The sequence below is a fragment of the Capsella rubella genome, unplaced genomic scaffold (assembly GCF_000375325.1).
Source record: "Capsella rubella cultivar Monte Gargano unplaced genomic scaffold, Caprub1_0 scaffold_3, whole genome shotgun sequence".
Classification (NCBI taxonomy): domain Eukaryota; kingdom Viridiplantae; phylum Streptophyta; class Magnoliopsida; order Brassicales; family Brassicaceae; genus Capsella; species Capsella rubella.
Genome location: NW_006238921.1, coordinates 5,842,066 through 5,864,516, shown reverse-complemented (window position 1 = coordinate 5,864,516; position 22,451 = coordinate 5,842,066). Strand labels below are relative to the sequence as shown.

Here is a 22,451-nt window from a genome sequence, read left to right as displayed (position 1 = left end):
AAACAGTTAGTAAACTCATCAGTTTTTTTTTTTTGGGTCCATTTTTAAGGTTATGCGCAATGATTTTAAGATGAAAAATGTTGAACAATTTCACATAGATGGTTTAGTAATTTCATCGTCTATTCAGTTTTAAAACATAACTGTTTTAATGTAAGAAAGAAAAAAAAAAAGTGGGAGAGCAATGGCGTCAAACAGCTAAAAGATGAGCCACGTGAGTCAATTTGGGGGAAGAGAAGATAATGGAAGCCACAGAGAGTGATACAACGAATGCAAAAAATGGGTTTCAACATGGCAAATGATACTTTACTCCCATTCCTAAAAGGACTCCTTGTTCTAAGGATCCAATCCCATATTGTTGTGTGTTGGTCATCCGAATGGTTTCTATCTTACGAAACATATTAGATATCACTAGATAACATGCTGAATAAGTCATACTACTTTGGTTAAGTCTACAACACCTCAGAATAAGTCGTACTGACTTTGGTTAAGTCTGCAACACCTCGCATGTTCATATAAAACATAGAGAGAACTGTTGTAGAGTTTAATAAAACTTGAGAAAATGAGTCTTTAGTGACAAGTCAGTTCACAAATGATCTTTTTTTTTTGCTTAATAGAAACAAAGAAGATGAATATTGTTACACCATGAATGAAAGAAATGGAAACTGTACAAAATAACAAATTGAAGCTCGCTCTGTTCTTGGAAACTCACCCACCACTTATAAACGTAATTCTCTTCTTTCTTTCTTTTTTATCCTCTCGCTCTGACAACAAATTTATGAACTTATTGACAAAAAAAATTTCAAAATCCAATCGTATCGTAGTAAACCAAACTCCCACCTCCCTCTCTTCTTCTCCTTTTTTTTCTTTTCTTCATCACCCATTTATTTTTCCACTAGAATCACCACGACTGAGCAGCCGCTTCTCCGCCGTATATGCTACCACCCGCAAAGCACGATGATGGAGAACTCATAAGCTCTGAACAAGGCTCCGGTGATACGTCGTCTGAGAAACCAGAGACGTTGGAGCAAACCCAAGAATCTGAATGAGTTTGTAAATGTATATCCGCTAGGCATATCGACGTGAACGGAGATTCTCCGATCCCGGTGAGGTTTCCGGCCACTCCTATATCCTCACCGGTGATATTCCTCATGGTGATGCGTGTTACGACAGGGAGTGCGTCCCGGTCGTATTTATCATCCGGATGCGACCCGGTGTGTCCACTGGCGAAGATGGCAGTGTCAACGCTGGAGAGATCGATGTTGGAGATTGTGATATCACGGATGTAACCTCCTCTGCCTCTGGTGGTTCTGAAGGCTATGCCTACGAGTGAGCTGTGTATGTTAATACGCTCCACGGTAATGTCCGAAATACCCCCTGACATCTCGCTGCCGAAGGAGATTCCCGCGCCCGTGGGAGACTTTAAGCTGAGATTTCGAATGTGAACAGCTGTGGTTGGACGGCCGTAGTTTATCCCGTATTGGTCCCAACCACTCTTGAGTGAGACCGCGTCGTGGCCAACGTTGATCGTTGATTCTTCGATACAAACATTGTCTGAAGAATCTGAAACAAAAAAAAATAAAACAGTACAAGATATATTAGTGATTGAACGGTAACATAGCGGAGTGATGGAAAATAAAAATGAAGAAATGATTTTACCGGGGGAAACTCCGAGAACGTAAGGAGAATCAACCGATGTTTCGATCAAAACTTTGCGGATATGAACCTGACTGCAATAAACCGGGTGAATGTTGGTCGAGGGTGCGTTTAAGAAGGTTAGATTTGATATGAGGATGTTTTTGGAGGAGACGAATTCAATAATATGAGGTCGGCTATAGTTTAAGGACCCGGACTCGAGCCACTCCCACCACGCTGCACCCTGCCCGTCAAATGTCCCGTTATCGCCTGCCAAATATAAAGATGTTATATAAGTCTTAAATGTTGTCAAGCCAGAATCTTAGGTAATGATGGTATATAAGCTTGTTGTTGTTTACCGGTGATGATTACATCTAGTAGATTGTCTCCATTGATCAAACTTCTGTACCGCTTTCCAGGAAGTTCAATTCCACGACCATAGGACGGTAGAGGACTGACTATGTCCCAATGCGAAGGATCCTAGGACGTTAGCAACAAAAGAGAGACAGTGTTACTATCTTATCCAATTCAAAACACTGAGCTTGTCTACCGAGACACCTCCTAAACAGTTATGACTACCAAAGAACACTGATCAGTAAGCACATAACAACAAAAGCATAAACTAAAGTCTAGAAACAAATCTTGCTCCCAACAGAACGATGCACATGATGTTTTATACATTTTTTGGTGCTAGTTTTTGTTCCGATACCCCAATCGCAAAAGTGAAAAGACGACTCAGGCAAAAACCATAAACAGAATTTGCTAGAGATCATACCGGTGATGCAAGAATTGTTGCTCCTTTCTCCAAGAAGAGAGTGAGATGGCTCGTGAGATTGAAGCTCCCCGTCAGCCATTTCCCCGGTGGAACATAAAGCTGAGCACCGCCTTTATCCGCGAAAGACTTGAGGTAAAAAATCGCATTTTGGAAAGCAAGCGTGTTCAGAGTCTTTCCATCTCCAACCGCTCCAAACTCGAGGATGGAAACGCTGTGAGGTCTAGGGTCTAACTTGAAACTCTTCTTGCAGATGGCATTATTGCCTTCTCCTCTGATCAGTAGAATGATGAATGCCAGTAGCCAGACCAATGCCACCTGCATAGCAGCTCGAGCCAATCAGTCTAAAAATTCGATAAATTCGGATCAAAGCTGATGAATATTTCAATGAAATTTGCAAAAAAAGGATGTGATGAATGACAATCATGTGTGAGGGAAGTAAAGAAACGTTTTCTGTAGAGAAAATACCGGGAAAAGCTAATAAACTTTCCCGGAAAATTGAGTTTTGATAAGAATCATATCTAATGAAAAACATGAACTCTCCTCCATAAGAATTTAAGGGAAATCTGATCATTTCTCGTCTTGGAAAATCTCAGAAACAAGCCACAGAGTTACATAAACACAGAAGCATCACCATTAATCAAAAAAAAAATCAGAAGTCACTGACATGAAGATCCAAGAAACAGAACCAACAAGTACAAAAGAAAAAAAACAGAGGAATCTAAGACAGATTTCTAGATTCGGCTGCTGTGAGGTCCCAATTACAAACAAAGAACACAGAAGAGATAACTCGATTTCATATAACTATTCTTTTACCAAAACAAAAACAAAAAAAGAGAAGAGAATCATAAGAATTGAAGTAGAGATTCGTCCACAAAGTTTCATACTTAAGAAACAACAGACAGAGAAGGCAAAACTCATTAGAGCAAGATTTTAATAAGAAACAAAATAAAGAAAGGGAGAAACGTACTTACTGGCATCTTCATGGACTCAGAAACTTAACAAGTTCCTGAGGGAAGGAGAAAAGTCGCAAGAGAGAAAGAAAAAAGAATAAAAACAATGAAAGAGCAGAGAGGGAGAGGGAGAGGGAGAGGGAGAGGGAGAGGAGGAGATGAAGAGAAGAAGAAGCAAAGAGAGAGAGAGAGAGAGAACCAAAGTACATGTTATTATTTGTTTAACACTACTACTAGTACTAGTGTTTGGTTGGAATTTGCTATTAATATTACCATAAATCATTACTATTATTCATTTTGTTTGATCCCAATAGTGTAACATTAAATTTACATAAAAGGACTAGACAATTATTTATATTCACTGAGATCTTTTGGTGCCTCATTTTTTTTGCCTTCTTCTTCTTCTTCCCCTTAAAATTAAAATAAAATTTTAGTTAAACACATCACTCCTCTTATAACTTTAGACTTATTAGTAGGGGTGGAGTGTGTAGTATTCAATTATCAGTAAGTAATCCTTGTTTTGCTAGGAATTAGTGTTGTTTTGTTTTGGTAATATTTATCTCAATGATTTTGTCTCGTAGCTGTTTTAGACTATTTCATATTATATGAATTAACTAGATTAGTCGACTAAATTCATCAATTTTTCTAAAATTAAATGGTATTTTTTGACTTTGGCACCACATATCTTGCCGACACGACTAGTATCCGTTATGAATTTGCTAAACCTAATTGAGAAAATAAAAGGATTGTTAGTAATTTTTGTAATGTGTACCACTACCTGCTTCTACTACTACTACTACTACTACTACAACTGATTTCGTCTTTAGTAACATCAAAATACAAAACAAATGCTAAAAAAATTTGATTAAAAAGGAGAGCAAAGATATAAGATAGATAAAGATTGACGAAAGAAGAAGATGTTAAAACGACACATGGAGCTCATGTGGTCTGTTTTGATTTGAGCAAGCAGCCGTTTGGATTTACTGTTTTTTTCTTATAAAATAAATATTAGTATATATATGCATATTTTGGACAAAGTGATTAAAAGACTTAAATTTTATACTGTATATACAAACGGCGGATAACTAATAATTGGATTACGAACAAGTCGTATTATTAAATACGAAAGAAGCTTACTTGCGTGTATATATAAAATCTTACTCTTACGCAAGTAAGTAGTATTCAAACCAGTATAAACCCAACATTACAATTAAAGAATACATATGATATCGTAAAAATGTAAGATTGTTGTTGTAGGAGGCTTGCAGACTAATTTAACAAAGGTTTGTTTGTTTTATACTCTGTATGATTTAAGAAGAGCAAGTGTAGGTTTTAAATATACTGTATAGTTTTTTGGAAAATATATATTAAAGTGGTAATTAATTAATTAAGTGTAAAATGGGAAGAGGACACGTAAGCAGGAAGAAGGAAGCGCATGTGCTTAAGACAGTGAAGACAACAGGACCCACGAGCAATCATCGGAGAGATATTTGCCAGCCTGTCTTCTCTCTTCTTCTTCTTTTTTATTTTTTATTTTGTTGGGTTTTGACAGTCCATTTTTCCATATACCACATATATATATATCTTATATATAATATATGCTTTTTGTTTTTTCCCACATATATATATTTTATCATTTCAAACACCCTTATATTTGTTTATAAATTTTAGAACAAAATTATTAAAAAAAAGAAGTGTTATTTAGTTGGGGGAAAATACCAAATTTAATGTGGAAATTTTTCAGTTTTGTATACGCATGATTGTGGAATTTTCTAAGTTTTCTTTTTGTATTGACTAATATGTTATACTTTTTGTGACTTGTGATATATCATATACGCTATAAAAATTCATAACTAATGGTGGATGCAATGAGGATTCATATATATCTACAAGGGAAAAAAATTGTGTCATTTTGTATATTTCGTGAATTTGTGGCTTGCTTTTTTATTTTATTAACATTTTGATTGATGTTTTTTGGAAAAAACAACATAATGAGTTGTCTTAGGTAATGATTAAGCGTATAGAAAATCTTATAATGTGATGAAAACAATAATAATAATAATGGGTATGACGTTAACGTTGTGTACTGATTTATATATATATTCATTCGTTCAAACCACACATAGATCTAAAAGCTTAAGCTCAACATCTATATATAAATTTATCGATATTGTGATTAGCTACTTGGTCTCTTTCATATTTGTTGGAATCATATATATGAATTGAACGAGGCGGGTCATATACTCCTTATGTCGTCGGGTCATCTATATAATGTACTTATGTCAATACATATCTCCCTAATTAAGAAACAAAATGATTAGTAATATTTTAAGTCGTGTGTGGCCACTATAATTATGCCAGGTGATGATCCATCTTCTCCGTGATCAATAACTTCCAAAAACTCTCACTGTTTTTATTCATTAATTGAGCATTTTGTATTGTGTATTTACTTCCTCCCGATCTTATCATTCCTTTTGGTCTTCTTCTTCGTCGTAACCTTAGCTGTCTAAATTTCAATTTCAAAGCAATATATAATGTGTACTCCGTGTCGTGTATATATTAATTTTCATGACCTGCCCCCCGACTACGTACACTTCTTAATAAACCAAGTCCTCGCATAACATTACATCAAAGAGTTTTACAGCACGTACGAGATACGTTTATATCTCTATATATATTAATCAAACTAAACTTTATTAAGCAAGAGTTCAAAATTTGTAGATCGACGTACGTAAACCTTTGTTTTAAGATCGTTAATGTAAAACTTCGGGTATTTTGATTCGTTGTAAGAATTTTGAACATCATATATAATTAAGCTTTTATAACAACTGAAAGATCATTATAGTATTGGTTATGATCAATCTACAAAGATATGACAAACCAAATGAAACTATCATATGATAATATATGATATAATTGGTCAACTATTTGGTTCATCAAAACAAACATATACTACTAGATTAGCTCAACTGTTTTGAATACAATGAATACGATATTCCAACACACAGTAAAACAGACTTACGTACTAACTCATCATTGCCAAAAAAAGGAAAAAACCTTCAAGTAAAGTATTCCTCGAACACACGTAAAATAAAACTCGGATATGTATGTTGAAAAAAAATTGGATTCTGTTAATATATTAGGAATTCTTTTTTCTTCGGATACCTTTTTGTGGTTGCGGTGGAAAAGACCCCACTCCCACTCCTATATATGTTTTCACACTTACATTCTTTTCATCAACATTTGACTTTTTGTTTTTATTCGTCGTGATCATCTATCTCATTTTCTACATAGATACTTGTTGGCCTGCTGCTTCTGCTGCTGCTGCTTTATTTAAAAATGTTAACTATATACTTTACTATTTATGTTGAAAATGAAACTATCATATGATAATATATATGTATATGATTCTTCTTTGTGTGTTAAAATTACGGTCAGCTCCATGATTCTAACTTACTGGTGTGTTTTTTTAGGAATGTACTAAAACGAGAGTCAAAATGAGTTTAACAACTTTTTTAATTAGCACTAATCAGCAATCAATGCTCCAATTGCATGCTAATGCTATTCAGTCGTCACTTTTAGCAATAATGACAGCTAAAAGCGTGCAATAATTTCGCTTTTTCATAAATAAATTGCTCAAAATTAATTATGCATTCCATAAAAATATATTCTTAAAAACTACGTACTATAAATATACTTTTACTCTGTTTCGAATAATAACTAAAAAAAAGGTCTAAATTTTTAAAAGTATTAAAATTTTATTTAGAAAACAACTTTAAGAAAAGATTTTTAAAATTAACTAAACTGGGTTTTTTGCAGAAAGAAAGCTAATGGGCTTCATAAGAAAAGCCCCAATCATGTCACTGCCGTGTTCATCTAAATCTTAATTCAATGTTAACCGGATTGAAACCGAAATCGAAACCGGTTTGATTACACCACACATCGTCTCCTTCTGATTTAGGGTTTATGAAAGTTTTTGACTTTTTCTTCAGTTAACTCATCTCTCTGCCAACGACGACTCCTCTACTTGGGGCCAGAGAGATTCGAAACCATTTTGTGATCATTCGAGCTCAAATCAACAGCTAACATGGTTGCAGGCGGCAAAGAATCTTCCTCTATGGTGAAGAGGAACAAGAGAACTTATAAGAGAAAGCGGGAGGAAGATTTCGAACGTATTGATTCACTTCCCTGGAGCTCTTCTATACCTATCGGAGAAGACGACGAGGGCGAAACCTTCTCAACTCTATTTGCAGGTTCAGGGGAGCTCGACGGAGGTAAACAAAATTTGTAATTTTGTAATCTTCATTCTAGAAAATCTCAAATTCGTGTCTAGAGTCATTGCTTGGCCTTGTTAATTCAGTGAAATTCTGAAACTTTATACTTTGTTTGGGCAGGTTTTCTTTCACTTGAGGAGATTGATGAAGCTGATTACGGTCTAGCTCTTCCTACGATTGAAAGTGGAATAGCTGAGGGAGAGTTGAAGTCGAAGAAGCTAGCTGGAGAGAACGATGATGGTGACTACGAGAATGTGGAGGAGATCATTGAAGGCGAAGATGGAGACGAAGATGGAGATGGAGAAGGAAGGGATGATGAGGATGAGGATGACTTGGAGAGTCGTAAGATAAAAGAGAAGAAAACTAAGAAAAATAAAGAGAAGAAGAAGGAGAAGAAGAAGAAGAAGCAGAAAAAGATTAAGGAGGCCGAAAAGGATCAGGAATCTTCTGCTGGTTAGTATTTCATATGCTCTTTATTGTTTTTATTTTTTGGTGCAAAATAGGTAGTCATTACTAGGTAGTCAGTATATGACAATTTCTCTTAGGGAGATTAAGATTTGGCAAGGAATACCTTAGTCTATTGATGATCCTTCACTGGTCTCAAAAACTAAAACTCTGTGATTGATAGATTTATCAAGGATAACATCCGGTTGTATTGTACTATCTTCATTTTGGAAAAATTTCCTGCTTATCTTTTTAAGTTCCGCCATTGAATTTCTTCTGTGCGACCATTTTCACGTGAGTTGGAAATCATTGAATATTTTAAACTATCTCTTGTTACCTCTAGCACTACTTTATGCCTATCCTTGAGGTTTGTTATTCTGTCATTTAATTCTTGTCCCCTCAACTTAAGGTCAAATTATAATGGTAGATCATCATTTGTAGCAGTTATGTGCGATGAGGAGAACAAAGTAGAGGAGGAAGTTGAAGAAGAAGAGATTCCTCCGGAATTTAGTGCATGGACTTCAATGAGACTCCATCCACTACTCATGAAGTCAATATGCCACCTCGGATTTAACGAGCCAACAGAAATCCAGAAGGCTTGTTTTTCTGTGGCAGCATATCAGGGAAAGGTAAGATAACCAGCTTTCACTTTCTATCATTTTTTTTTTTTTTTTTTTTTTAAATGTATGGTTCATATTTGGACCACAGGATGTAATTGGTGCTGCTGAGACCGGGTCTGGTAAGACTCTTGCTTTTGGGTTGCCCATACTGCAACGCCTTTTAGACGAGCGGGAAAAGGTTGGTAAGTTGTATTCATTGAAGGGAGAAGAAGCAAAAAGATATGCTGCAGATGGCTATTTAAGAGCTCTAATCATCACTCCGACTAGGGAACTTGCTCTTCAGGTATCCTTTACTATCATCACATTGCTTCTTTTTTTTTTTCCATTCTGACATGCTTCTTTGTTCACTTGTGGGTTTGGTCATGCAGTAGTTCTGAAATACAATTCCATTTTTCCCTTCCAGGTGACGGATCATCTTAAGAATGCTGCCAAAGATCTCAACGTCAGGGTCGTTCCTATTGTTGGTGGGATGTCATCAGCGAAGCAGGAAAGACTTTTGAAAGGGAAACCAGAAATAGTTGTCGGAACTCCAGGAAGGTTATGGGAACTTATGTCCGCTGGAGAAAAGCATCTTGTAGAGGTATGTAATGCACAATCGGAGAGTAGAAGAATCATGTACTTTTTTGAGTTCGGTATCTTGCTTTTACATTTAACAGATTCTGGTGTAGTTATTGAATTTTTGCTTAGATGCAATAATCATTTTGTAATCTAATACCGTTTTCTTGAAAATGAGTGTGTCTGCTAATATGCTAATTAGGCATGTGTAAATATTATTACTATTTCGCTATTCTTAGACACTGTGTAATGGTTCTGATCTCTTTGGCAGCTGCATTCCCTGTCGTTCTTTGTGTTGGACGAGGCTGATCGCATGGTTGAAAGTGGTCATTTCAGGGAGCTGCAGTCTATAATTGACTTGCTTCCAGGGACAGATAGACCAAATGAAGGGAACATGCAAACTGTGCAGAGTAGTGACACAGTTTCCAACGCCCCAAAGAAGAAAAGACAAACTTTTGTTTTCTCAGCTACCATAGCGCTGTCTTCAGATTTCCGTAAAAAACTAAAGCGTGGCTCCTCGAAGTCGAAGCAGTCATCATCTGGTGAAGTGAATTCTATTGAGGTTTTGTCTGAACGAGCTGGAATGAGAGATAGTGTTGCAATCATTGACCTGACAACTGCATCTATTTTGGCACCAAAGATTGAAGAATCTTTCGTTAAGTAAGTGCTATTTGACTTATATCCCTCCAGAGCTCTTAATTTGACTGGGTAATAAGTGAGCTTTTATTGCTTGTAGCACTCCATGCTTCTACTCATTATTTGCGTGCAAAACATCCAGAAATCTTGATGGGACTTCTTTTGGTCTATCTCGGTATTCTTAGTATTAATATCTTTTGATAAACTACAGGTGTGAAGAGGAGGAAAAAGATGCGTACTTGTATTATATTTTGAGCGTCCATGGACAAGGGCGGACAATTGTTTTCTGTACATCAGTGGCAGCTTTACGTCATATCTGTGCGCTTTTAAAGATTCTTGGACTCGATGTTTGCAAACTCTACTCAGATATGAAGCAGCGAGCTCGGTTGAAGGTTCAAGTTTCTATTGCTTAGTTATTTGTCCACATGAACTCTTTTGCTACAATAATCAAATATCATTTTGTTGTATCCTGAGTTACTCACTCTTTGCTTATTATATGTCATAGGCAGTCGACCGCTTCCGTGCAAGCGAAAATGGAATACTCATAGCAACAGATGTTGCAGCAAGGGGAATTGATATTAAGAATGTGCGAACTGTTATTCACTACCAACTTCCACATTCTGCAGAAGTAAGCTAAGACCTGCTAACTTTTCTAGTTTTTGATTGATAACATTTCTACAAGCTCTAAGCCTTTTATCCATATAGGTATATGTACATAGAAGTGGGAGGACTGCTAGAGCATTTGCAGATGGATGCAGTATAGCTTTGATTGCGCCAACTGATACATCAAAGTTTTACACGTTATGCAAGTCATTTTCTAAGGTATATATATTCACACTCCCCAACCAAAGTTTAGTCATCCTCATAAAGAAAAACACTGAGTAGGGTAATGCTAAAGTAGGTATTTTTACTTGCGGTTTCGCTACTTCAGGCTGAAGGTTACTTTGTTTGTGTTTACAGGAAAGCGTAAAGATGTTCCCTGTGGATAGCTCTTATATGCCAGCTGTGAGGAAACGATTATCTCTAGCACGTCAGATAGACCAGATTGAGCGGAAAGGCTCACGGGTATATCTTCCATCAGTATACTGAATTTACTTGTATCTTATGGTTTTGTTGTAATAGCACCAGAGTGAAAATTTGGAAATAATTGCATGTTTAGAATTATATTAACCCTGGCCGACGTGAATTTTTTGTTGGTGGTCTGCGTAGTAGCTTTATACTCACTACTCGCAGCTGGATGCTTTTTAACTCTTATTGCATACTTGATCTTCAATTCTGTCATTGATTTGTTTGTGGTGTCTGCTATCCAGGAGAAAGCAGACAGGACCTGGCTTGAAAAACATGCTGAAGCGATGGAACTCGAATTGGACGATGATGAAAGTGAAGAGGAAAGAGTGGACAATGTCAGGCAGAGAAAAGCGACCTCAGCACAACTTAATAAGTTGCAGGAGGTTTATCATTACTACTCAAAAGCAAAATTCTTCTTAATCATGAATTATAAGTTTCCCTTAGGAAATCGTATAACGAATTTAATTTTGACATCTGGTTGAATCCACAGGAACTTAACTCTCTCTTATCGCGTCCAATGCAGCCTAAGAAATTTTCAGGCCGTTACTTTGCTGGGGTAAATTATGTTCCTCTTTTATCTTTTTCTTTTTTGTCACAGCCTCCATGTCCCGGATTAGAAAGAAAACAAAATCTTTAGCCTTCTAGCTCGCTTCAGAACAGAAGCTCCTACTGTACAAGACTCTTATCAGTATCTTTTTTTTTATGTCCCAGGCTGGTGTTTCGACTACTATGCAGAATCAGTTTGCAGAGTTAGCCAAGCAAAAACAATCACAAATGCAAAATGGTGGAGATAAAAAGAAAAGAAAACTTGTTGTCATTAACCAGAACTGCATCGAACCTCTCCAAGCCCTTCGTGATGGTGGTAACGAGGTACGTAGTTTGCATGACCATCTCTGATGAATGATATTCCCAGTTTGCATGACCATCTCTGATGAATGATATTCCCAGTTTGTATGACCATATCTGATGAAAGATGTTCTTGCTTTGTTCAGATGCTGAACATGAAAGGTCAGAGTGCAGAAAAGAGGCGTGACATAGCGAGTTTGAGGAAGAAACGAAAGGAAGAGAAGATAGGTATGTATTAGTCGAGTCTGATCTAAGTTAATAACTTGCTTTCACTGATGTGTGTGAGCTTATTTGTGCCCAGTAATGGGCTCAGTTGAAACTTAAACAGAGGTTTATGATCTTGCTGTGTTGTGCATTTTTCAGGTCGGCGTGATCAGCGGAGGGACCAGAAGAAAAAGAGAAAACTAATGGCTTCTTCTTGATTGAGTATGCATCTTTCCAAGCTTCTGTTGACCTAATCGATTTTGACCTTATTACAAGTTACAAACATAAATTGTAAACAAGTGTACGTACAATTTATCTTTAAAGAACAGTTCCATCAATCTCTCAAATTTTTTTATCAACTAGCTCCTGTCATTACAATAATCTATTTCTACAATGATTACTTGCCAAGAATCAAGTATTTCTGACAATAAGGTTATTCTATATCTTGTCAAATACTAATAATATAAACTCGAATCAAATCATGTTCTTTGGAATTCAAAAGCTACAATAATAATGGTAGTTTGAGCAATCAGACTAGTAAATAATAATAATGGTTGGTCTCAGATCCATACATATTTAAAAGCTACAATCAAAAGATTATAGCCTTTTAAAACTGTAATAATGCCGACCATTGTAAAATGAAGTTATAACAACTGTTATTACGCCTACTGATTTAATTTTATGAATCTCATTTACAAAAAAAAAAAACACAAGCTACCACAACTTTACAATCCATATTAGAAAAAAGATATGTCAACTAACTTACTTAACTGACAGCACTATTTTTACCTTTGAATCTGATCTGAACTTGAGTTGTTAGCCGCTGATGAACTAGACGGCCGTCCATTTTCAGTCCCTGCTTTATCTGAACCAGCCACGACGCCAACACCCCATCTTCTAGAAAGTTCTGATGGCTCAATCACTTTAACAGATCCATCAGAGAGTCCAACAGCAAACTGATTCGGTTCTTGTGGATGAGCAGTGATCACCTGTGGAACGATAGGTGCACTATCCCAGAAGAAAAAGAGAGCACAATAAGTCCAACAAATCACAGTGGTCAACATTATAGGAGCTTTATATGAAGGTTTGTATAACACAGTACCTGTTCGGTGTTGGTTGAGGCATGTAAGCTGATGGAGCAATGCGACATCTGAGTCTCAAGGTTTCAGCATCAAAGACTCCAATGTTTCCATCAGCGAATGACGCATAAACCAGCTGGCTGTTGCATGAGTAAGATGCAGAGGTTATGGGTGAAGAGAGAGCTTCTTGTGGCACCCACTGCACAAATATGACAAGGAATGTCAGATTAAGTTTTGTTTTCTAAAATATACATCTGGCGGAAAAAAAGGTTTCGGATTTACCTTATGAATACAATCCATCTTTGACCCATCATAAATGGCGAGTTGAGTCTCATGTGAAACCAGTAAATGGATTTGGTCATTGTGGAACTGGACTCGTGTGTCGCCTAATGGTGCTTTTCCAGGAGGTAGCTGGATCGCTGAAGATTTCTTCTTCTCCCACGAATCAGCGGTCCAGAAGAAGAGCTGTAATAAGGAATTTGTGAGGTCACACGCCAAGATGAGAACAGCAGGTTTCAAAAGCCAAGTTGAAAGGTTAAAAGCATTTTAGAAACATAAAATTTGAGTTACCTGAGCATCGGCACCAGAAGAGACAAGAATATTGAGCGTGGTTGAGAATGCTAGACCGGTAATGTGCTTCTGGTGACCTTTCAACTTTGTTTTCACCTATAGATTAAAAAGAGATTATGTTACAGATTCATTACGAGGTGAATCAGTAATTACAACAGAAGTTTAGTATAAATCAGTAAACAACAAAATCATACCTCATCTACCCTGACGTTGTAGATATGTATACTTGAGTCCTCCATACCAATTGCGATAATGTTATTATCTTGAGGATGAAATGCCAAGAACGTTGAAGCTGGTGGCGGTGGCATGAAAGTCGTCATTACCTGTCAACCATGTGAAAAATGCCATCTAGCTCGCATATTTACAGACATGTTGTCCAGAGAAAAGTAAAGTTGATAAGCTGCTTACTTTGAAAGTCATCATATTGAATAACGAAACCTTTCCACCACAAGCTGACATTACGTATGAGTCATTCTTAGAAAGAGCTATACACGGAACAGTTGCCTCAGGATTCTCGGGAACATCATTTGCCATTAGGAGACCGCTATTTGGCTGCCAATGCTGTGGAGTTACACTAGCCGTTGCCTTCAAAATCAAGAGACACACTTTCAGACAGACACTTATGTGAGAGATTTAAATAAGTGACTCAACAACTCATATATCGAAAAACAACATTAGGTGTAGAATGTAAAAGGTATAACGTATCACCTTCCCAGAAGGATTTTGCTCATTGCGGCTCCACTTCCATAGTCTTTGAACACCATTCGATCCGAGAGCCAATACGCCGACGCCAGAATTTGTATAAAGAAGCCGAGCAACCTTTACAATTGACATAGCAGCAACGGATTATTACAATATATTTATAATGAACAGGATAGCAGATGAGCAAAAATCAAGCTGAGACGGCAACAAACCTTGCTAACAGAATCCTTGCTATCTGGCATCGTCACTTGTCTGCACTGAGTCGGATCAACAATTTCTGCAAGCTCCAAAGGTTTAGACTCCAAGTTTCTTGGCTTTTCCATAGCTCTTGACATTGCTTCAATTCCATTCTGCATACATAATAACACCAAAATTGGATGACAAGCAAAGCGTACTTACAACATATTATAAATTACTCAAAAGCAGGACCAAAATCCGTAACACTGCTAAAATCTTAAATCATACAGGAATTGGGGTTGGCCTTGCAGGAGAGTCAGTTTCCATGTGTTCAATTTTACCGATAGTTGGGCTGATGCTTGGAGCCATTGCAGAAGTGGATACCTGAATCACCAGCATCGACCCTCAAGTTAAAGCTGGACAAAAGGCATGAGTAATAAAGAGACTACATCGTGAAAAGAAATGATTCCAACCTTCATATCAATGGATGCTTTAGATGCTTCAAAAGACCCAGCTTCAAATGCTCTTAAGGTTCTGAGACCATCAGTATTTGCTAGGATCTTGAATCCATTATCTGCTGTGGTAACTGCAAGAAGATTCCCTTCCTTGTTGAATCTCAATCGTGGTAGATTCTGATATAAGCAGTACATACCATCAGTAAAGCGACAGGCTCGAGAGTACGATAGATTATTATATACAAGTAGCCAAGATATAAAAAAATGAAGAAGAACTTTTCATACCGGAAGTCCTCCTTCAGCTTCAACAGTTGTCAAAAGATTTGTATTGTCCATGTCCCAGAATTTTACTTGATTGTCTTCACCAACAGCTAAGAAACGGTTACGGGTTGTATCAAACTGAACAACTCCAGTCGATTTCTTCCTAAAGCCCAAATATGTTCTCTTCAGGGCACCTTCGCTCTCATTCCACTCAACGAGGAAAGAGTCTCCATCTTTACTCGTCCCACAAGAAAATAATCTGAAAATACAGCAACTGTTTAGTTAATATGAGCTTTTATAAACTGTTCAGAAGAGTTTTAATTTATGGAAATAAGAATGATGTACCTGCTTCCATCAGCACTGTATAGCATTGTTGTACACCACTGTCCTGGTGCGTCGTAATCAACCCGAGAACCAACATTATCATAGAGCCAAGCCTTAATCTTACCATCAAGGGCAGTTGAGAATATAAACTGCATAGTAAAAAATAGAAGAATATATTACAAAAAAAAAAAAAAAAAAAAAAAGTGAAAGCTTCAGGTTTTCTAAAACAAGAGATACAAGAGATGTTTGTACCTGAATGTTTTCTTTCTGGTGAGGGCAAATGGAATAAACCGGTGCCTCGTGGCCTTCAAAAGTGTAAAGCTTCTTCCCACTCAAATCCCACACCTAAGAAATCTTATAATTAGACACAGAAACAAAAATAAAAACCTTCAAAGTCACAATCTTTACACACCTTAATCAATTTGTCATCCCCACAAGTTACAACACACATTTGTTTGTTTGGGTGGGCAAACGCCAAGTCATTCACACAGCCTACATGAGCATCAATCTAATACGCAGAAAGAAATGAATGATGAAAGTTCAACACAAATGAAACAGAGACAAAAGAAACTAAGTACAAAAGAGTAGATTAGACATGCCTCGAGGTGTTGGCGTAAGTCCGAGCCTTGGTAGGCATACACATGGATCAGATGTTTAGTAAACGAAATCCCTGTACACGGAAAATGATACCCAAGTTCAAATCTCGTGTCTACTTGAGACTACATCTACATCTTTTAAACAGTTTTTGGGAGAACAATACCAATCAAATTTCCATCTGGGCTCCATGCTACACGAGTGACAGATATCGATGGGTCTTTAACAATACAGCCCTATGAAAAAAACGCCATCATCACATTAAAGAAAAGTCATATAGTTAAATTTTTATCTCAAAGCTGGATTAGCTTAGTGTTAAAGTATGTTTCTAGAAATTGTAATAAAAACGATAGAGAAAGAAGGAACAACCTGAAAGATACCAGAACAAGCAGCCATATTCCATATCTTGAAAGGCTCTGTGACAACTTTCTCTCTGGATCCAACTTCCCACAAGGTGACTTCGCCGCTTGAACATCCAACTACAAGCAATAGACATGTTATAACAAGATCCAACCAATAAGCTCAACCCTAATAATCTTTTCATGGTGGCAAAGGACTAACCAGCGAGCAAAGTGTGATGAGAAGGGTGAAAATCCATGGTTATCACCACCGACCCTTGGCGAATTGTACTCACGACATTTCTAGGGAGGTCGTCAAGTGATGCAGCTGGATGAGAGTGAGTAGGATATGTGACCTGTGATTAAAAAAAAAAAAGTAGAGCCAGATACTAAACATCAAAACACATACTCCAAAGCAACAAGAGCTTATTTTGCTCATTAAGCATTACAAAAACAAGGGAAACCTCAAAACAAGTACCTCGTTGGAGGTTTGTGCAGACCGTAAGCGTTTCATGAGTTGTTCATGTTCAGGATTTTGATAATCCATCAATCCTAGAGAGTTTGACGGTGCCCGAGGGTGTTTCAGCACATTAACTATTACGAGGAAATACAACAACAGATTTCAGGTCTTAGTATTTATTTCCTAACAACTCTAATATAACAATTAGAAGCCCCAAAGATACCATAATATCCAAAACATTAGAAACATCTAATATACCTTGACTTGGCTGCATAGGAAATGGGGATGCAGCCACGACACCAGATGGTACTGATGAAGAAGGATTTGGGTTTGCCATCCATCCAGCTAAAGCATTGGCATTAGGAGCTGGAGCAGGACTAGGTTGAAAAGGCTGCACAGATCCAATGGTTTCCATCAACTCTCAAAATCTAAACATAAAGTTATAAACAGAATAGGTGGAAGTGAGTAAGTGATCATACTCCACCATGTACTCCAAGAGGAACAAAATTTGAAGGTCTTGCAACAGCGGCAACTGGAAGATTCACAGGAGTGAGAGCACGAGCATCATTTGCTGGTGAGCAAGAGTGATCCAAGAACAATGTCTTGATGTCAGGATTAGGCCTTGGATTTTTACAAAGCTGGTGCTGCCAGTTCAAGCTGCAATTTCCCAAAATACACATGTCACACACTTAAACTCATCATCTCTATCAAGAAAGACAAAATTGACCCTTGTAGTTCACCTTTGATTGATCAAAGTTCGCAGGCGAGAAGCTTTGAAACTGGGGAAGGCAAGCTTCTCCCGAAACAGAGGATTTGCTTCAATCAGTTTCTTCAACTCAGTGTACATTATAGACCTCGCAGACTTTGTATCACCATATTTCGACAATTGTTCATTTTCCCTAAGAAAAATACAACAACACACTCGTCAATACTTAAGTGACAGCCTTTCAAAATTCGATTACATCAAAGGCAAAAGCAAAAAAAAAAAAAAAAAAAAAAAAAAAAAAAAAAAAAAAAAAATCACCTAAAATTCTCCAGAGTTAGAAGCTGAGTAATCTCCTTGTAAAGCTCCTCGTTAAATGTGGCGAACACTTTCAAGTCTTTGGCTAATATTTCAACAGCTTTCGCTCTGTCGTTCCTGAATAAAACAACACACAAAATGCATTAAATCAGGAACACGAAGCCTGTCTTAAAATCCGACCAAACAACAAGGAAAAGCAGGAGAAACCATTACCGATCTAGAGCTTCGAGATACTTTTGCTTCCTAATCTCAAAGAAGATTTTCATAGAGTAACGATTATCATCGACTTTAGTGAAACCAGAGAGATACTTCTCCACTTCATCCCACTCTCCAGCAAGAGCTTTCTCTTCAAAGTACTTAATATTAAAGTAGAAGCCAGATTCTTGCTCTAACCTAGAGCACATCAACCAAATTTCAATTCATCCAAACATCAAAATTACGCAAAGGAACCAAAGAACCAGTGAATAAGCAACAACAACAAAAAAATACAAAAAAAAATACAAAAAAATACTTACTTGTGAACAGATTCCTTAAACTTCTCTTCATCTAAGAACTGAAGGATTAAGAAAACTAACTCTCTGCTCAAAGACGACATTTCTACCAAACTCTCAGAACAAGAAATTCAAGAAAATTTAAGCGATCTGGGGTTTTCTTGAAAGAAGGGTTGGTCAAAGTTTGTGAAATCGATTCAGTCGTTGTTGGAAATGGTTTTCTAGGGTTTCTAGTTCTCCATTTCCTCGCGTCGCAAAGCCAAAAAGAAAAGAAAAAAATGAAGAAAAGCTGACCCCAGAGAGAGAGGTAGAAATCTCAAATTTATATTACTTAAGAAAAATAAAAAAGAAAAAGAAAAAAGTACGACTTGTTCTCCACTTTCTTCGATGCGTTTTGTCACACAGACTGTAGTTTGATAAGCTACTTAGCTTATCACTGATAAGCGCTTCGGTTATCTTATAACTTGATAACCTCGTTTGCCTAGGCTGTTTGGTCTGATCCCTTTGCTATGGCTTCTATCTCATGTGGTTGAGCCCACCGAAGTCATACGTGGGGGATGCAAGAGGTATTGTCCGAATGTGACTTGTCGTGACACGTGTCTGGCTCGCGATGCGTTTCCCCGGAATAAATCGGTGGGCTGCAAAGCACTGGAATTTGAACCCTTTGGTGGATCATGTCACGCGGATTCGAGAAACGGAATTGAACTGAATTGAGCAGAGTTAAACTGGCGTCCGCCACATGTTGTTGCCTTGTTAGGGGGAATGACGTGGTCTCGATATATTCGCGTTCATCTCGGAGCGTGAGTTTATCGTGAGAAATATATATAGATATCATCATCCTTTAGCAACCGAGTTGAGAGCGACTGCTATAATGGCCGCGACCAAATCCAGCCAATAATAATACTTTCCTTTTTTGCTTTGATTCGACCATTAATATTAAAATTAGTTCTAATTAAATAATGTAAGCTATGAAAAAAAAAATATATAAACTTGTTTTAAACATATTTTCAAACATATTAAAATGGAACATTTAATGTGTGTGACCTTTTATTGGTAGATCAATTTAGCTATAAAGTCATAAATAATAATGTTGTAAACATCTAATTTTCTTTTGATCAAGTTCAAAAATAATCAAAAAATTCCTTTTTTTTATTGACAAAAATCCAAAGAAATTTAAAGTTACACCACAATTAAATAATCAAACAAATTTTAAAGAAAGATGCTATTGAAAATGAGTTTAGCGCGTTTTTGCGAATTCAAATCCTAATATATAAATTATTATTGATCCAAAAACAAATGAGTTTCGCGCGTTTTTTAAAATTTTAAAATTTAATATGTAAAATATTATTGGGCCAAAAGTTAATAATTAAAAAAATTTCCAAAGCATGGAATAAATTTTATGAGGATAACACACAAAAAAGGAGTGGTTGTAACCTTTTTGTATGCACATAAGACATAAAATAAACTAGTAATTTAATTACACAAACTCTCTAATCATAAATCATCCACATGGCTAGGCATGCATGTCAAGGTAAGAAAAATATTATTACAAAAAAATGTATGAATAAGAATCTAATGCTTAGTATCAAACTAAATAAACGGAGAAGCCTTTTTCGTATAATTGTCTTGTGTGTAAATTGTAATCCATAAGATAAATACGTCTCCCACTCTGAGAACTACTTGGATAAAAAAAAAAAAAAAAAAAAACTGATCAATTTTGTTGGAGTTTTACCAACTAGCTAAAGCTTTTCTTTCTCCATAAGCTAGTTAAGTTAAATTTGCTACTATGGTTGTGTTCTTAGAAATGCGTCGGCATACATCATCGAGCTTCATTCCTGATTATGGCAATGCAAGACGAAATATATAAATTGGTTTAACAAAACTCTCTCATCCATAATGGTATGGTATCAATGTTTGCTGTTGATGTCGACGAAGTCCATCACTAGATTTAGAAGCCCACTAATATTCTGAAGTCCACTATTAGCCCATTAGGTCTCTATGACTTGAACTGCCGCCAGACGCTACATACGGAAGATATCAGAAAAAAGGGAAAAGAGTTTTCAAGCTTTGACCTAACTTGGAGATGAAGGATTCAACAACGGCGATGGAACAAGTTATTCAAGCATCGGAGCTTTACAAAGAAGCACATCCGTAACTCAAGAGTAGCAAAGAAGAAGAGAGAGTTTATGGCAATCATGATGATGGATTCTAGTCTTTATCTAATGAGTGTTGGAATTCACAAGGACGACGATGACAACAACAACGTTGAATCATCTATAGAGCGGAAAGGTAAATTGATTAGCATAAACGATGCAAACGAGAAAAATGATTTCATACAAAGTTTTTGCAACACATTAGAATTGATATGACTCTTCTCCTTAAACCAAACATCATATGGTCCAAATGTGGCAGAAAGAAAAGACACAAGTACCAAAAGGTCCAGCACCCTACAACATCAAAGGAAGTTTTACTTATGCAATGAATGCTACTAAGCCCGGTAGTATTCTGAAGCCCACTATTGGTCCAACAGCTTTCGTCTTCTATGTTAAATGTACCGCACTTGACCTAACTTGGAAAAGACTGATTCAAAGATGGCGATGTCCGATCTTACACAGGATTTGGTAGAGGAGGTGTTCTTGAGAGTTCCGTTGACTTCTCTTAGAGAAGTGCGGTCTACTTGCAAAAACTGGTACACTTTATCCAAAAATTTGAGCTTTAGAAAGATACATGACCTTGAAGCAAAGGCAGCAACAAGGAAAAGGTGTCCGGCGATCATGGTAATGGATTTTAAGGTTTATCTAATGAGCCTTGATCTCCGTGTTGAAACATCTATAAAGCGACGAGGTAAATTGATTAGCCTAAACGATGTAGATGGAGTCAGTATATCTAGAGTCTTCCACTGTAGTGGTTTGTTATTATGCATCACCAAAGGATATTATTATCAGAGGCTTGTGGTTTGGAATCCTCGTTGTGGACAAACAAGGTGGATTGAACATAGAGATTCTTCTGACCAAAGAAAGGACAACTATGCTATCGGATACCAGACGAAGAACAAATCGCATCGAATTCACAAGATTTTGAGATATTTTGATGTTCAAGACAAGAGTGTAAGGATTCCATATAGTGCGTTTCAAATCTACAATCTCGACTCTAACTCATGGGAGGTAGTTCATAAAACACCTCGCTGGAATCTACCTTTTTCATCAACGTGGCGGCGTGTCTCTCAAGGGGAATACTTACTGGTTTGTTCAAAGTAAAAATCTAGGAGGTTATTGTTTTTTACTTTGTTTTGCTTTTACAACGGAGAGATTTGGACAGGCTCTGAGTATGCCTATTTACCCTGTTGCTGAAGATACTGTGAGTCTATCTAGTGTCAGAGATGAGCAGCTTGCAGTGTTATTTCAGCGGCGTGGTTCATCACATATGGAGATATGGATTACGGAGGAGATTGAGCCTAGAGAGGTGTGTTGGAGGAGCAAATTGTTCGTAGCGGTGAATATAAATCCACTTACTTGTTTTCAATTCCATGGGAGTTTCTTTGTTGACGAGGGGAAGAAAGTCGCGGTGATTTTTGGTAGAGACATGGATGAACATGACCACGTTCGCTACGCAGCGTATGTCGTCACTGGAAAGGATGGGTACTTGAAAAAAGTGGATCTTGGAGAATCTACATTTGAACGTGGTTCCCCACTTATGTGCTCTTCTTATGTTCCAAGCTCAGTGCAAATCAAGTAAACCGCACCAAGAGATTTGATTAATTTACAAAGCCTACTCTCTTACGTTTTAGTTTTGTCATCTTTGCCATTCTTTGGTCATTAATTTGTAAGTCAAGACCATTAATTATTAGTATCACTTAGCTGGCTTCTCAAAACCGTATCTGCTATATTCTCACATCGTGAAAGCTCGATCTCATTAGCAATTAGATGAAAAGAGAGAAGTAATAACCATGGCACCATTACTCTGTTTTGCACATGC

At 37.0% G+C, this 22,451-nt stretch overlaps 5 protein-coding genes across 6 annotated transcripts; 3 read left to right on the top strand and 2 right to left on the bottom strand.

Moving 5' to 3' along the window:
• Positions 1-582: 582 nt before the first annotated feature.
• Positions 583-3,501, bottom strand: LOC17891330 (probable polygalacturonase). The gene is made up of 5 exons (XM_006297600.2): positions 3,379-3,501; positions 2,408-2,722; positions 1,992-2,112; positions 1,657-1,902; positions 583-1,560 (listed from the first exon to the last, which is right to left on the bottom strand). The coding sequence occupies exons 1-5, from the start codon at positions 3,388-3,390 to the stop codon at positions 899-901; spliced, it is 1,356 nt and encodes a 451-aa protein (XP_006297662.1). The 5' UTR covers positions 3,391-3,501; the 3' UTR covers positions 583-898.
• A 3,849-nt stretch (positions 3,502-7,350) lies between these two features.
• Positions 7,351-12,363, top strand: LOC17892379 (DEAD-box ATP-dependent RNA helicase 13). Of its 2 annotated transcripts, none has more exons than XM_006296924.2 (15): positions 7,351-7,631; positions 7,752-8,084; positions 8,520-8,704; positions 8,784-8,978; positions 9,099-9,275; positions 9,522-9,910; positions 10,098-10,278; positions 10,392-10,514; positions 10,592-10,708; positions 10,847-10,951; positions 11,197-11,337; positions 11,445-11,510; positions 11,666-11,824; positions 11,947-12,028; positions 12,164-12,363. In XM_006296924.2, exons 1-15 carry the CDS (start codon positions 7,445-7,447, stop codon positions 12,220-12,222), a joined length of 2,499 nt encoding a protein of 832 aa, XP_006296986.1. In that variant the 5' UTR covers positions 7,351-7,444; the 3' UTR covers positions 12,223-12,363. The 2 variants fall into 2 exon arrangements, with proteins under 2 accessions (XP_006296986.1, XP_023642268.1); XM_023786500.1 differs by having other exon boundaries at positions 8,517-8,704.
• A 161-nt stretch (positions 12,364-12,524) lies between these two features.
• On the bottom strand, positions 12,525-18,786 carry LOC17892454 (topless-related protein 2). Its single transcript, XM_006299415.2, has 25 exons — positions 18,501-18,786; positions 18,199-18,378; positions 17,989-18,102; positions 17,705-17,863; positions 17,444-17,621; positions 17,223-17,355; positions 16,983-17,098; positions 16,728-16,860; positions 16,536-16,645; positions 16,333-16,402; positions 16,172-16,242; positions 15,985-16,080; positions 15,825-15,917; positions 15,594-15,721; positions 15,273-15,507; positions 15,006-15,164; positions 14,821-14,916; positions 14,568-14,705; positions 14,362-14,472; positions 14,062-14,238; positions 13,848-13,976; positions 13,654-13,749; positions 13,366-13,548; positions 13,107-13,282; positions 12,525-13,012 (listed from the first exon to the last, which is right to left on the bottom strand). Exons 1-25 carry the CDS (start codon positions 18,578-18,580, stop codon positions 12,790-12,792), a joined length of 3,384 nt encoding a protein of 1,127 aa, XP_006299477.1. The 5' UTR covers positions 18,581-18,786; the 3' UTR covers positions 12,525-12,789.
• Positions 18,787-20,372: 1,586 nt separating this feature from the next.
• Positions 20,373-22,317, top strand: LOC17892329 (putative F-box protein At2g11200). The gene is given in 4 exon segments (XM_006298916.2): positions 20,373-20,380; positions 20,566-20,765; positions 21,321-21,409; positions 21,412-22,317. Coding segments are annotated over 4 exon segments (354 nt in total). The 3' UTR covers positions 21,469-22,317.
• On the top strand, positions 21,804-22,211 carry LOC17892644 (putative F-box protein At3g17620). Its single transcript, XM_023785549.1, has one exon. It carries the CDS (start codon positions 21,804-21,806, stop codon positions 22,209-22,211), a length of 408 nt encoding a protein of 135 aa, XP_023641317.1.
• Positions 22,318-22,451: the final 134 nt, after the last annotated feature.